The sequence below is a fragment of the Abrus precatorius genome, unplaced genomic scaffold (genome assembly GCF_003935025.1).
Source record: "Abrus precatorius isolate BTA unplaced genomic scaffold, Abrus_2018 Scaffold9, whole genome shotgun sequence".
Classification (NCBI taxonomy): Eukaryota; Viridiplantae; Streptophyta; class Magnoliopsida; order Fabales; family Fabaceae; genus Abrus; species Abrus precatorius.
In genome coordinates this window covers 33,294,669-33,308,024 of record NW_020874439.1, presented here as the reverse complement: position 1 = coordinate 33,308,024, position 13,356 = coordinate 33,294,669, and the positions used below count along the sequence as shown (strand labels likewise).

The 13,356-nt window shown below is 29.8% G+C and overlaps 3 protein-coding genes across 9 annotated transcripts; 1 reads left to right on the top strand and 2 right to left on the bottom strand.

The window, feature by feature from the left end:
- Positions 1-3,192, bottom strand: LOC113849783 (tropinone reductase homolog At5g06060-like). Of its 3 annotated transcripts, XM_027479946.1 has the most exons (6): positions 2,978-3,192; positions 2,634-2,841; positions 2,122-2,338; positions 1,908-2,014; positions 506-517; positions 155-379 (listed from the first exon to the last, which is right to left on the bottom strand). In XM_027479946.1, the coding sequence occupies exons 1-6, from the start codon at positions 3,067-3,069 to the stop codon at positions 200-202; spliced, it is 816 nt and encodes a 271-aa protein (XP_027335747.1). In that variant the 5' UTR covers positions 3,070-3,192; the 3' UTR covers positions 155-199. The 3 variants fall into 3 exon arrangements, with proteins under 3 accessions (XP_027335745.1, XP_027335747.1, XP_027335746.1); XM_027479944.1 differs by lacking the exon at positions 506-517 and having other exon boundaries at positions 1-394; XM_027479945.1 differs by lacking the exon at positions 506-517 and having other exon boundaries at positions 155-376; positions 1,884-2,014.
- A 950-nt stretch (positions 3,193-4,142) lies between these two features.
- Positions 4,143-10,732, bottom strand: LOC113849785 (tropinone reductase homolog At5g06060-like). Of its 5 annotated transcripts, XM_027479952.1 has the most exons (6): positions 10,719-10,732; positions 6,454-6,507; positions 6,162-6,369; positions 5,418-5,634; positions 5,209-5,315; positions 4,253-4,593 (listed from the first exon to the last, which is right to left on the bottom strand). In XM_027479952.1, the coding sequence occupies exons 1-6, from the start codon at positions 10,730-10,732 to the stop codon at positions 4,399-4,401; spliced, it is 795 nt and encodes a 264-aa protein (XP_027335753.1). In that variant the 3' UTR covers positions 4,253-4,398. The 5 variants fall into 5 exon arrangements, with proteins under 5 accessions (XP_027335748.1, XP_027335753.1, XP_027335749.1 ...); XM_027479947.1 differs by lacking the exon at positions 10,719-10,732 and having other exon boundaries at positions 4,143-4,593; positions 6,454-6,592; XM_027479948.1 differs by lacking the exon at positions 10,719-10,732 and having other exon boundaries at positions 5,197-5,315; positions 6,454-6,567.
- LOC113849786 (thylakoid lumenal 15 kDa protein 1, chloroplastic) lies at positions 10,026-12,988 on the top strand. The gene is made up of 8 exons (XM_027479953.1): positions 10,026-10,193; positions 10,269-10,403; positions 10,513-10,608; positions 10,728-10,800; positions 10,904-10,965; positions 11,478-11,559; positions 12,579-12,639; positions 12,719-12,988. The coding sequence occupies exons 1-8, from the start codon at positions 10,092-10,094 to the stop codon at positions 12,768-12,770; spliced, it is 663 nt and encodes a 220-aa protein (XP_027335754.1). The 5' UTR covers positions 10,026-10,091; the 3' UTR covers positions 12,771-12,988.
- The last annotated feature ends 368 nt before the right edge of the window (positions 12,989-13,356 follow it).

Below are 13,356 nucleotides of genomic sequence, written 5' to 3'. Positions count from 1 at the left end.
GCACATGAATGTTGTGTTATTCTCAAGCTTGTTTTAAATCATTTCAGGGTTTGTTTTCCAACAACATAAATAACCTGTCTTCAGGCAAGCAAAACCACCAAGGATGAAATTAAATGAAATGTCCAATGAAAGACTAAAGGATCTTTTATATTCCAAAGATGAAACACATTTGAACAATAAACTGAGAAGTACATGAATGTCATGTTAATCTCATGCTGGGTTGAAATCCATTCACAGTTAACCCTCCATCAACACAAATAACCTGTCCTGTGATGTAAGAGGCAGCAGGCAGACAAAGGAAAGCCACCAAGGATGACACTTCTTCGGCTTCCGCGATGCGGCCGAGAGGAGTTCGAGACAACATTTCATCTACATACTTCTGGTTGCGTAGCAGCTATCATAACAGATGAGTGACAAACAATTGTTGCAAAGAAACCAAAAAAGTTTTATTTCAGAATATCTGAAAAATGTATCAGTCTAAAAAGTACAGCAAAAATGAATAGACATCATCATAAAGCTTTGTCCTTTTGCAAATGTGATATTAACATGAAATCTTGAAATCTTACAGCTTAACCAGACAATCCAAGAGCCATACAGCATTGGATTCTAAATAAATTATAATATGTATGATCTTTAAACTAGCAAAGGATTTGAAGACAAGATTGGTAGCAATACATAAAAAGGTAGTATGGTAATTAGGTAATATAAACTCTCACTTTGTTTGGGAATGCAGACTCCTACTATGACTTGTCTTTCATAATTAGGTAATTTATTTGAAAAGGAAGTCTTGATAGTATCTCAAGTCAAACACACTGTACAAGTTGTAAAATTCACATGCCATTGAAATTTCAAGTTTCACCAGTGTAGTGTTATATGGAAAAAGGCTAACATGGTACAAGTGTCTAGTATGAATAACACATACTCTCAATACTATTTCAAAATTTCCACACACCTGTGCATATGTTATTCAAACAAGTAGAAATACATAAAAAGCGGAAGGCAAATAGCTTAGTTATATCTATTTGACATGTTTTCAGCAAAAGGTTGAGCACAGGCTTGATGACAATTATGTACTGTTGAATAAACAGTAATATTGGGTGGACCTTTAGTATTACTGAATTCCTATAGACTACAATTTACTACACTCCTGACTAGATCCCACAATCAGTTAATTTTCATGCACAGAGATTTAAGGATGAGCTGAATTTGTGACCACCCCAATAGCATTAATTGCTCATGTGAAATACAGATTTCAATAGACATTATCTAGAGGGTTGAGCTTCAACAACAGTATATGAAATATTTATCAAACCGAGTCTTAAAGATAATCCGCATTAAAGAAACGATCGACTTTAGTTTTTAAGTAGTTAGTTTAAAATAAAAATATTAAATTTTTATGATTTATTGTTAATATTTTTATATGAATTTTTTATTTTCCTTTGACAACAGTATTTACCATGATCATTTAAACACTAATATACTTATCTATATGATTTAGTTAGTAATTCTTTTATTTTCTTGTTTAATACTTAATCAATTTTGACCTAGACCAACCAAACATGTTGGTACAACCATACAATAATGCAAGCAAATTTGCTTTTATTCAACGTGATTCTAGATAAGAAAACGTGTTTTCAACACACTCAAAATTGTATATGGCATAGATAGATATTACAGAAGAGTAATATAACCTCCTAAGATTTAATTCAATTCCAAGTATCAAATGTTCGAGTTATTATCTTGGACCTTATATTATATCTCTAACATTAGTTTATAATTGTAAGCCTTGGAGATGTGGTATGTCACTAGAAGTGCACAGGATAGTCAATGTCTATCTTTGAGGTTTGAACCCATCAATCAAAAGGAAAGCAGCTAACTACAACTGCAATAAGAAGCAAGAGCCTTACATGTTCAACAAGTGGTGTGTTTGTAGTAGCAGGAACAACACAATTACTCCTTATGTTGTCTTTAGCCCATTCACAAGCCAGATATTTTGTAAGCTGATTGATTGCAGCTGAAAATAGCATTGGAATGGAAACATTCAGTGCCCTTGATCACCCCAACATTTTACAACAACCAAGTTAAAAAAACAAATTATTATGAAGTAACATGATAGCTCACCTTTACATGCTGCATAGATAGATCCAGTACCTAAGCTCACCACGCCAGCAATAGATGAAATGAACACAATGCTTCCCATTCCAGATGCTTTTAGAAGAGGGTATGCAAGTTGGCACAGATGGTGAGCAGAGTCTAAATTAATTGCCATCATTTCTGAATAGTCTTCAGCAGAGTACTCAGTGGTTGGCTTCCTGTAGTTTGCTCCAACATTGTTCACCTATGTCATGTTAGAAGGAACCAAACCTCTCCCTATGATATTAGTTTTATTTATTTATTTTCTTTTTCTCATACAATATTACCCATGATAAATTTTTTTTAATAAATAACACATTTTTATTAAAAATTTAATCATTTAATAGCATTTTTATACTTTTTAATAAAAACTTATTATATATAGATTTTAATTATATGTAGTGTTATACAAATTTTAAAAAAATAAATGCTTATTTCTTAAAAGCAATATATTCCAAAACAAATTAACACCAAAAATTAGAAATAAGGTCTCAACTTACATAAATGTTAAGCTTGGCATTGAAGATGGAAGTGACATCCTTAATGAGTTTCTCTCTTTGGGGTGGAGATGACACATCACACACTGACCCAGAAACCAAAAAGCCCTTACTACGCCATTGATCCAAACACTTATCAAGTTCAGCTTGGTTTCTGGAACAAGTGTGGACGGTGGCACCAAACCCACATAACTCTTCCACTATGGCATGCCTGAAAGTGAACATATTTTCATTGGTTCAGACCAAAAAGATCAACTTTTTATAGCCAAATGTAGAAATTTGTGGCCACAGTTCAAATGGGTAAGGATCAAAATACTGTATTTCCATGAAAAAAAAAAAGAACTGACCCAATTCCACGAGTTCCACCTGTGACGAGAGCAGTGATTCCGTTAAGGGACCATCTTAAGGCTCTCTGGTTACCGTTCTTCGCAGCTGCCATTTCTATGTTCTTCAATTGTTTGTTTCCATTTGCTTTATCACGATTCCTCAAACCTCAAAACTCAACGTGTCCTTCCATTTCGATGCTTGAAATTTTTTTAGTTCTGATTATTATTCTTTCCAAAAATACCCCCGATGAATGTTTTTTAAAAAGTGGATGTTGTTGAAATGGTATTGGATTATGATTCATAATTGAATTCATTAGTTGAATTGTAAGTTTGTAACTAGCATAAATAAGATTAAATTATAAAATAAAATGAAAGTTGATATGCTTTGTTTTGGATAATTAAAATGAATTTTCTTATCATCTCACTCAATTAATTTTTATAAAGTAATAATCATGCATACTTTTTTTAATTTAAATAATATATGTATGATTTATTTCACAATCTATTTAACTTTTATATATATATATATATATATATATTTTAATAATAATAATAATAATAATATTATTATTATTATTATTATTATTATTATTATTATCATCGGTTAACTAAGTTGTTAATTTTAATTTTTATTATTATAATTTCTAAAGAGAAGAATATTTGAATAATATTTAGTTGATTAAATTTTTGCATGGTTAATTAATAATATATCTTGATTTTATTTACAGATATATAGAAGATAAAAAGTTTGAAATAAATATAAGAAATATAAGGAGGGTTAAACTACATTTTAATTTTTTTTTGGTAAAAATATTTTAATTATTGTTCCTGTCAAGATAACACAGGTCTTCAAGTCTCTACTTTGACGTGGAAGGATATCTGCAAAAGACACTCCGATAATGAAGTCAGGATTCGGTTCTGAGTAATAAATGCTATTTAATAATGAGAAGTCAACCCCCTACCTGTATTTCCTATCTTCCTTTTATAGGCATTGTATTGGGCTGATAGGCCTGCTGAGTCAGCCTTTATACTTTATACTTTGGCCCATTTTCCTGATTTAAATAATATTTTGATTATTACCCTTAATTGAATTAATTACTTTTTAATCCTGACGAGGAGTATTCGGCCTATGCCAAATAGATACTCGATTTCCTTTTCCAACAAGTAAGACTGAGTTGATCTTTATCCAATACAATTATTTTTGGCAAAAACTTATCACAAAGAGTTAATAAGTAAGAGTCATATGCCCATGTTACGAAAGAAAAAGACATGAAAAATTGGACGTGTCACTTATTACATAAGCTGTTCATGAGTTAAATATGACCACCATCCACTATTAAAAGGGAGAGAAAATGAAATTGCAAATCAAGATCATCACGTGTGACACACTTGTTGAATTGAGATGAGAATCATTTGTCCCAAGGAAGAGGAGTTAAGGAGATTCAAGTAATTCTCATGCTGGGTTGAAATCCATTCACAGTTAATCCTCCATCAACACAAATAACTTGTCCTGTGATGTACGAAGCAGCAGGCAGACAAAGGAAAGTCACCAAGGATGACACTTCTTCAGGTTCTGCAATGCGCTTCAGAGGAGTTCGAGCCATAGCATCATCCACAAACTTTTGGTTTTGGAGCAACTACAAAAAAAAAATGCCATTCCAAACAGCTTTTAACTAAGAGAAGGAAATAGTACAAAAATTTCAAGGAACAATAAAATTTGACTTATTATCAAATGCAAAAGCTCTAACTTCAGCTCTTACTTAACTGAGTTTAAGCAGTTAATAATCCTGAAATTTTATTAAAAAATATTTATTATACTTTCATATTTTTAATAACATTTTATTACTTTTAAATACTTAAACTCTGATGTAAAATTGAGGTCGCCGAAATTTATAATTTAATAATCGATCAATGCACTAGCAGACCTTAATAGATTCTAAAATCTACTGCCTGTTAGGTTAAGTAGTGGTTTAGTATTATGCAGACAAAAATGTAAATTGCTTCTGATTTTGGGAGTTCATTATATATAACATGCAAATATTAAAGTTTATGATGAATGTCAATAAAAAATCTCTTTTTTGGTGTAGCTATGAAAGTGGTTCAATTAGATCAGTGCTTCTTACAAACATTTTTCAAATGCTGCAGGAATTGGATGGTTAGCTAATGCCTTTGTCTACTGAATAATATTTTTTTAAGGCCTTTGTAGAAAGGAAAACTGCTCAGAAAAAAATATAGGAAACAAAAAAGTTTACATGTTCAACAAGTGGGGTTCTGGTTGCCCATGGCACAACACAATTGCTCCTTATGTTGTCTTTTGCCCATTCACAAGCCAGATTTTTTGTGAACTGATTAATTGCAGCTGAAAATTCAGTGAACAAAAAATATAAGTCTCTCTTTATGTGCTAACAATTTATTAATCACATCTATATGAAAGAAAAAACCAAGCTAGTATATTACTCACCTTTACTTACTGCATAGACAGATCCAGTACCTAAGCTCATAACACCAGCAACAGATGAAATGAACACAATGCTTCCCTTTCCAGAGGCTTTGAGAAGAGGATATGCAAGTTGGCACAGATGAAATGCAGAGTCTAAATTAACTCTCATCAGCTCTGAATATTCTTCAGCAGTGTACTCAATGGTTGGCTTTCTTACGGTTGTTCCAACATTGTTGACCTAAAGCACATAGTCATGCATATGTATGATTAATGACAGGTAAATTTGATGGAAGGAGACTACTTTCAAAGTGAATCATTAATTTGTGATGAAAGCTTATAGTATCAAGTAAGGGGCATTTGAACACATTGTTTTCAGCTCTACTAAATGAAACAAATGTAGCTATAAACAATGTACTTGTTAGAAATATCATCAACGGTGTTGGAGGATGATTAACTAGCTCCAATAATACTTATTTTTTCAAAAGTGATCTTAAAAACTAAAAATATGATGGATTTTTATTTTAAAATAACTATAGCATAGAAACTACATTTTAACACGTTTTAAATGGTCATGATCCATGTTTTTTTTAACGCTACTAATTATATCTTCCGCATTACAGATTTTTCAGCTTATTTCTAGAGATGCACTAAGTTAAACCAAACTTACACTCACATATAGATCTATAAATCATATCTAATCTAATTTATGGATATCTGACTCCAATGTCTTGGTATCATAGACTTGACATTTTGAGTAATACTTACAAATATATTAAGGTTGCCATTGAAAGTGGATGCCACATCCTGAATGAGCTTCTCTCTCTGTGATGGAGATGACACATCACAGACAGACCCAGTAACCCGAAAGCCTTGACTTTGCCATTCTTGCAAGCACTTGTTAAGTTCTGTTTGGGTCCTTGAACAAGTGTGCACAGCAGCACCAAACCCAGCTAGATCATTCACTATGGCATGCCTGAAACAGAAAAGAAAGAATAAGAACAAAGGAATGTGAATTGTTGATTTGACGAGTAACCAAAGAAAGAGAGAAAATGAAAACCCGATCCCACGAGTGCCACCAGTCACAAGTGCGGTCATTCCATTCAAACCCCATCTCCCTCCTCTGTTTCTGCTCTCTGTTTCTGCCATTTCTTACTTCTCACTCTCTTTCACTCAGAAAGGTCAAAAACCATGTACACACCATGTGGTATTGCGTAGGGATGCTTAAACAATTCTCTCCTTATATAGTTGTTTTACATAAGAAACGTCAGAAACCTGGTTTTAAATAATTTTCTCCTTTGTAATTTTTTAATATTTAATAAATTTTAATTATTAAAAACGTGTTTAAAAAATATGATATTATAATTTATTTATATAAATTTTATTATCATAACTTTAATTTAAAAAGTCAAAAATCATGTTCACACCATTTGAATATTAAGCAAAGAAAAAATATTAGTAACACACGTTTTATTAGTGGTTAAGATTTATTAAAAATTAAAAATATTAAAAACTATATTAATCTAAAAATTGAAAGAAAAAAAAAGAAGTAAAATTCACGTAATTATTTTTATAATTTTTAATAAATTTTAATTATTAAAAATGTGTTTGTTTAACTATAATTTTTTTATATAAGGAACGTTGCTAACATAGCTTTAAATAATTTTGTTTTTGTAATTTTTCATTATTTAAAATTTAATTATTAAAAACCATGTTAAAAATAAGTTATTATTATTTATTTATATAAATTTTATTATAATAACAACTTTTTAATGTATGTCTACAAATATATTTTAAAAAAATTAAATATACTCTATTAAATATTTAAATTTATCATAAAAATATGAAATAAATAATTTTTAGATGATAAATATTCTTATTTTTCATAATTTTTTTTAATTTCGTAATGTGTATTTTTGAACACCTATTAAAAAAATTATTATGATAATGCTACATTCTTTCTTTTTATTTTATGTAATTTAAGTAAGTGTTTAGTCTAATGATGTAATTTTAAAAAGCCCATGGAATGAATATTACAAATTACTCTTGATTTTTATGTCTCGTAAATACGTGTTTTTAATTTATTTTAATTTTAAGATGATAAAACTATAAATATATATATAAGAATATTATTTTTAATATCTTTTAATAAATTCAATTTTTGAAAATTAAAACAATAAAAGTGCCGGACTTTTTTTTCTTGGTTCATTAAAATAAAACAACGACGCATTAGACTTCGAATAATAGTTGAAGTAACATGGACCAATCTTTCAAAGGCCCTGGCCCATTCTGCACCTTTTAACTAAAATAATATCAATTTTAAAACAATTTATTAAAATAATATATATTTGAAACAATTTATTAGTTTGGATAATTTTGGTTGCGTCTAAAATGTAATTATGAGAAAAGATATATGTGAGATATAATAATAACAGGCATAACGTAAAATAAATATATAGCACTTGTTTATTGTGCTCAATATTATCCATATAATTCATCAATATTATCAAATTTTTACAGATAAATTGTATTATAAGATGAAGTCTTTTTTGTCAGCAAAATCATAAAAACAAAGGCTCTTTACAAACTCACAAACATCACTGATGTTGAATCCTTTGTAATTATTGGTAGCCTCCAAAGTTAGGCTACAAATTGGAAGTTTCTTAGTTTGCTGGCTGATTCTTGAATTCCATTTTTGTAAATGAGTATTAATTACAACTAAGAAAATATCAACCTAATAATAATGCTTAATTGTTATATTTGATTGCTGACATTCCCCTAATGTATCTATGATAGTAATTTTCATTTCGTGCTTTTGATTAAAAAAATACATTATTTAACAAATTATATCACTCATCATTTTTGTCAACTATCAAAGGAGTAATTTTGCAAATTTATTTTGAGAGCATGATTATAATGTTTGACAACAAATATTAATAATTTTGTTATCTTAAAGATTAGGTGCAATATAAAAATAAATGTAAGAGAGGACAATAGTTTACTATTAGTAGAAGCTTTACCTTTTTAAAATTAAATGACTCTTTCATTAATCATATTAGTAAAAATAGTGTAGGATCAATGGTATATTTTCATTAAGCTATAAATACATTAAAATGAAAGTTTCTTTGGTTCTTTGTATAGTACTCACTTATTTTGTTTTACTACCTATTTCAAGTCAATTGATAGCAATTGCAATGTTAATTTCTTGATAACTAGTAACATCTTTTATATGAGAATGCTCTAAAAATATATATAATTTAAACAAAAACATAAAAAGGAAGAGAATGATCATTATTTAACAAAAGATGTTTTTAAAAAATAGGTTAACATCACTCATGCTTGAGAGACGTATAATTGCATAATTTTTATTAAGAATAACTTTGTCATTTGCATTTTTTTAATACTTTTGTCTTTTATTTTTATTATACTCATGCCTAAAATAAATTTGAATTACGCATAATTAATTTTTGAGAAAAACACAATTTTTTAAGAAGAATATTTCATATCGCACTTACAAATATCTTTACGTTATTGATGGTCAGAGACAATAATTATAGCAAGTTACTATAATTTTATTTTATTTTTTACTTTTACAAATGTTTTTCATTGTAGGGACAAGTGGGAGTTAACAGAAAAATGGAGAAAATAATATATAAACAAAGGTGATCAGTATTGTATATTTTTTAAATTAATAGTCATAATTTTTTTTAATATTTTAGAAATGAAATATATTTTTATATATTTTTTAAATAAATTATTAACTTGGCCGTTTATTTCACTAACAAAAATTGACTGTTTATTAATTTAAAATTAATAAAAATAATTATTTTACGTGTAAAAAGATATAAAATATATATTTTTTAATTTACTAGACACTAAAAATTATCATAAATAAAACGAGAGGAAGTTATTTATAAAAAAAAAATTTAAATCACGAAACAATCATCATAAATTCACAAAAAAATTGATATTATCACAGATAAAAGTGTCTTATAATAAAAAAAAATTATTGAAATATAAGGCTTTATTTTATTTTATTTTGTTATTAATGGTTAATGTAGAAGAAATCGTTTTGCAATAAAAAAAATATAATAAAAACAATATTAAATTTCATTTAAAGATGAGTGGACAGACTGATGCCCCTTCAAATGTTCAGGCACAAGAGATTTTACCAATTTTTCCCCATGAAGGAACTCATCTAAAAGTTAAAGAAAGAAAACACAAAACACATATATTTTCTTACTTTTGTTTTCTTTTTAGTAAATAATGTTTTTTCTTTAGAAAAAATGAGGAGGCCAAAAAAAAATCAGACAAAATTTAAATATAATTTTTTGAGTAATTTTTAGTGTTATTAATTAAATTTTATCTTAATAAAAGATCATTTATTATAAATTCAAATAAAAAATATTAAACACATGTATTTAAATTTTGTTAAACTACCTAAAATGTAGATCAATCAATAAGAAGTTACCGCTTATAATAATTTTACTCAGTTTCTATGATAATTTTACTCAAACATCTTGAACATATTGGTTGTTACTCACATGTTTTGATTTATACTAAAAAAAATTTCTAAAAAATATTTATACACGTGTCCTTGAATATTTATATTTTTGGACCTGATGTGATGATTCTGAGAGCAAGCAACATTATCCACATCCACATGGTAGTTGTCACAGTTGTGTGTGACTGCAAGGAATGGCTTTTGTTCTGAACGTCTCATTGTGTTCCACTTCTAAACCCAATCTTCATCTCTCCAACTCCACCGCCTCCAAAGCTCTTCATTCTCCTCTCATTCTGGTTCGTATACTACACACACTTTTCTCTTATTCAACTTCAACAATTCCCTCTTTGATTCATTCCATTCATCTTCAGGGACTCAATAAAAAGCAAAGTTGCCAGGCATCTCAAAAACTCACATTTCCATTAGGGGAATCCTTGTCAAGTGCTACCCTGGTTGCTCTTCTCTCTGCTTCCTTCATTTTTGTTGATCCTGCACTTGCATTCAAGGTACTGATAACTTGTCATTTTATAGTTTTTATATGAGAAATTTCACCCCATTTAAACAAGATCAAATTTTTTTTGAGTTGATGGATAATGGGTATGGTGAATAATATAGGGTGGTGGACCGTATGGGAAAGAGGTGACAAGAGGACAAGATCTCTCTGGGAAGGATTTTAGTGGCAAGACACTGATCCAGCAAGACTTCAAAACGGTGTAACTTCGTTTATTTTTCCTTTTATTTTGTTTAACTTAGTTGATTTGATAATGTGATCACTCAAATGTGGTGCATTTGATCAAGGTTTAACATGTTAACTTACTTGCCTGTTACAGTCCATACTGAGACAAACTAATTTTAAAGGTGCAAAGTTGATTGGTGCTAGCTTCTTTGATGCTGATTTAACAGGTTTGGCCACCACTAAACATTATAATGAATGAATGTATTATACATATTTGGAATACGATTTACCATTGTGAATTCATTCATTCTCTTCCCACTTTGTTTTCAGGTGCTGATCTTTCGGATGCTGATCTTAGGAGTGCAGATTTTTCCCTGGCAAATGTGACAAAGGTAACTCTTTCCTGTGCTGATAGGGGGAGGATCTAATGGGAATTTAATTTTGAATCATTTGCTCAAGGCCATCTTGAAATTCTTATTCCCTGTTGATATCACCCTTACTCCATATGTTACAGTGTATCAATGTGAAAGCTTTTATTTGTTCTGTTGTGTATTGTATTCAACTTAAAATTTTACATAGTGGCAGTGACCAAACATAAGGCAATTGTGTGAGTGGTTATACAAGAGATAGTTAATGCATTAATTACTAAACCAACTTATCAAGTGTTCTCTGGCCCTTTACTATTTTATTTAAAAAAGAGAAATAATGGATCATTGGCATAATTTTGAGCCATATACAATTAGACAGAACGAAAGTTTATATATTGATATAATCAGATGCGAAGGAATGTAGATTATTTGAAGTGGAAAATGTGCCTCAATTCACTGTAATTAAAGATTTTTTTTTTCTACCATGTCTCAACTTTTGTCCGGTTGGCTTCTGTTTGAATGACCACTTTCTGCAGGCAAATTTAAGCAATGCTAACTTGGAAGGTGCACTTGCAACAGGAAATACATCTTTTAGGGGATCAAATATTACAGGCGCTGGTATGCAGTATTACCTCAACTATTATGTGCTACATGGGATTTTTAAGGGATTTATAGTGGTAAAAGAGTGTGTATATTTTTTTATCAAAGATCATACTTTGGTATTGAGTGGTGATTAATTAAATAATTCTTAGTTCCAAAACCAAGCCAGCATTACCATTAAAGTCATGCATATTATTGACAAACATGATACAACTATTCTTGCGTTTCTATAAACTAATGTGTAAGACGACTATATAGGAAGGGCTTAGAGAGAGAGAATAGAGCATGAGTTTGTCAGAATAAGTCCTAACTTTCCAATATTACCTAGTTTTAGTAATCCTCATTTCAAAAACACAAATTTCATCAAATTAGGAAGTATCGTTTGAACAATATTTGTAGTTATGTATATAATATACTAAAAGAAGCCAAAAGTTAATGGTTGATCATTAGTTGTAAGTTGTAACTGAATAATTGCTAGTCATTAGAATTAATTAATCAGTTAGCATGCCAACTGTAGCAAGCTGTAGTTGAGCTGCATATGCACATAATTCTTTTAGGTTGTTTTATAAATAGGAGTGGTATTTTCTTGTCATTGTTCAATATATACAATGACTCTGTACTTCTGTGGAACTCTTCTCCTTTACTTTGATCTCTATGATCTTAGGTCTCACTAAGTTAGTATCACTTGCATTCTGCATATACCCTATTAAAATGGTTTTTGTGATTGTTGGGATTATAACATTAAGCCTGAATGCCTATTCCAAAGGTAATTGCAAATTACTTACGAATTATTAACTTTTCCTTTATATGATATGCTTGAGCAGAAGACATAACTAGACTTATATGTAATGGTAAGAATATAAATAGACTTTTTCGTTATTACTAATACTAAACAAGTAGTAAAATGCATCTAATTTTAGCTAAATGTCAACATGTTAGCACCATAAGAGTGAAGATTTACATCTTCATTCAAGAAATTTGATGTTAGGAAACTTGTGGATTGACACTGGTTTGCCCATTATCTTGGTCGGAGCCAGATTTCACGGATGTGCCACTAAGAGATGATCAACGTGAATATCTCTGCAAAGTTGCTGATGGGTAAGATTTAATCTATAAATTACACACTTTTTTTTGTGTAAATATGCTTCATCTTTGACCAAGTTGTTTATGGTAACAGAGTGAACCCAACAACTGGAAATGCTACGCGTGATACATTGCTGTGCAATTAGTATTCCATTGCCGAAGAGTGTATATTCTTATATTGAATCGGAGACTAGACAGAGATGCTGCATATCAAGCTGTAACATTTGAATTTATTAAGTAAACTCATTTGCATTAAATTGCTTTATAACATATATTGTATATCATGTCAAACATAATTCTCATTGCACTATCGAAGAAAAGGAAATACTTTGTTGCACGTGTGTCATACAACATTCTTTGATTTGTTATCCCATTTTGGTGGCTAATCACCCAATATGTTTCATAATCTAGTACATGTTTGGACTTTTGTTGAAGTCCCAAATCATGGTTAAGGCAAGCTCCTCTCTTGTTGCTTTTGTTCAAATCACAACCCCCCTAAAATAAAAGAAGAAAGAAACTTAAAGCACTTTTGTGCTCGGTAGTAGCTAATGTTGAGGTTGAGTAATATTTGGAGAGAGAAAAAGAGCAAATTTAGCTTCATGCATCCCTTTAACTTGAAAACACTTTTTTGGTTTCACAAGGGGCCTAACCTTCTATTTCCACCGATAATAAAGCTATTTTTCCCCTCTTGAAATGGGAAAGCGCTTGGTCTCATTGGAAGCTCAAATGGTG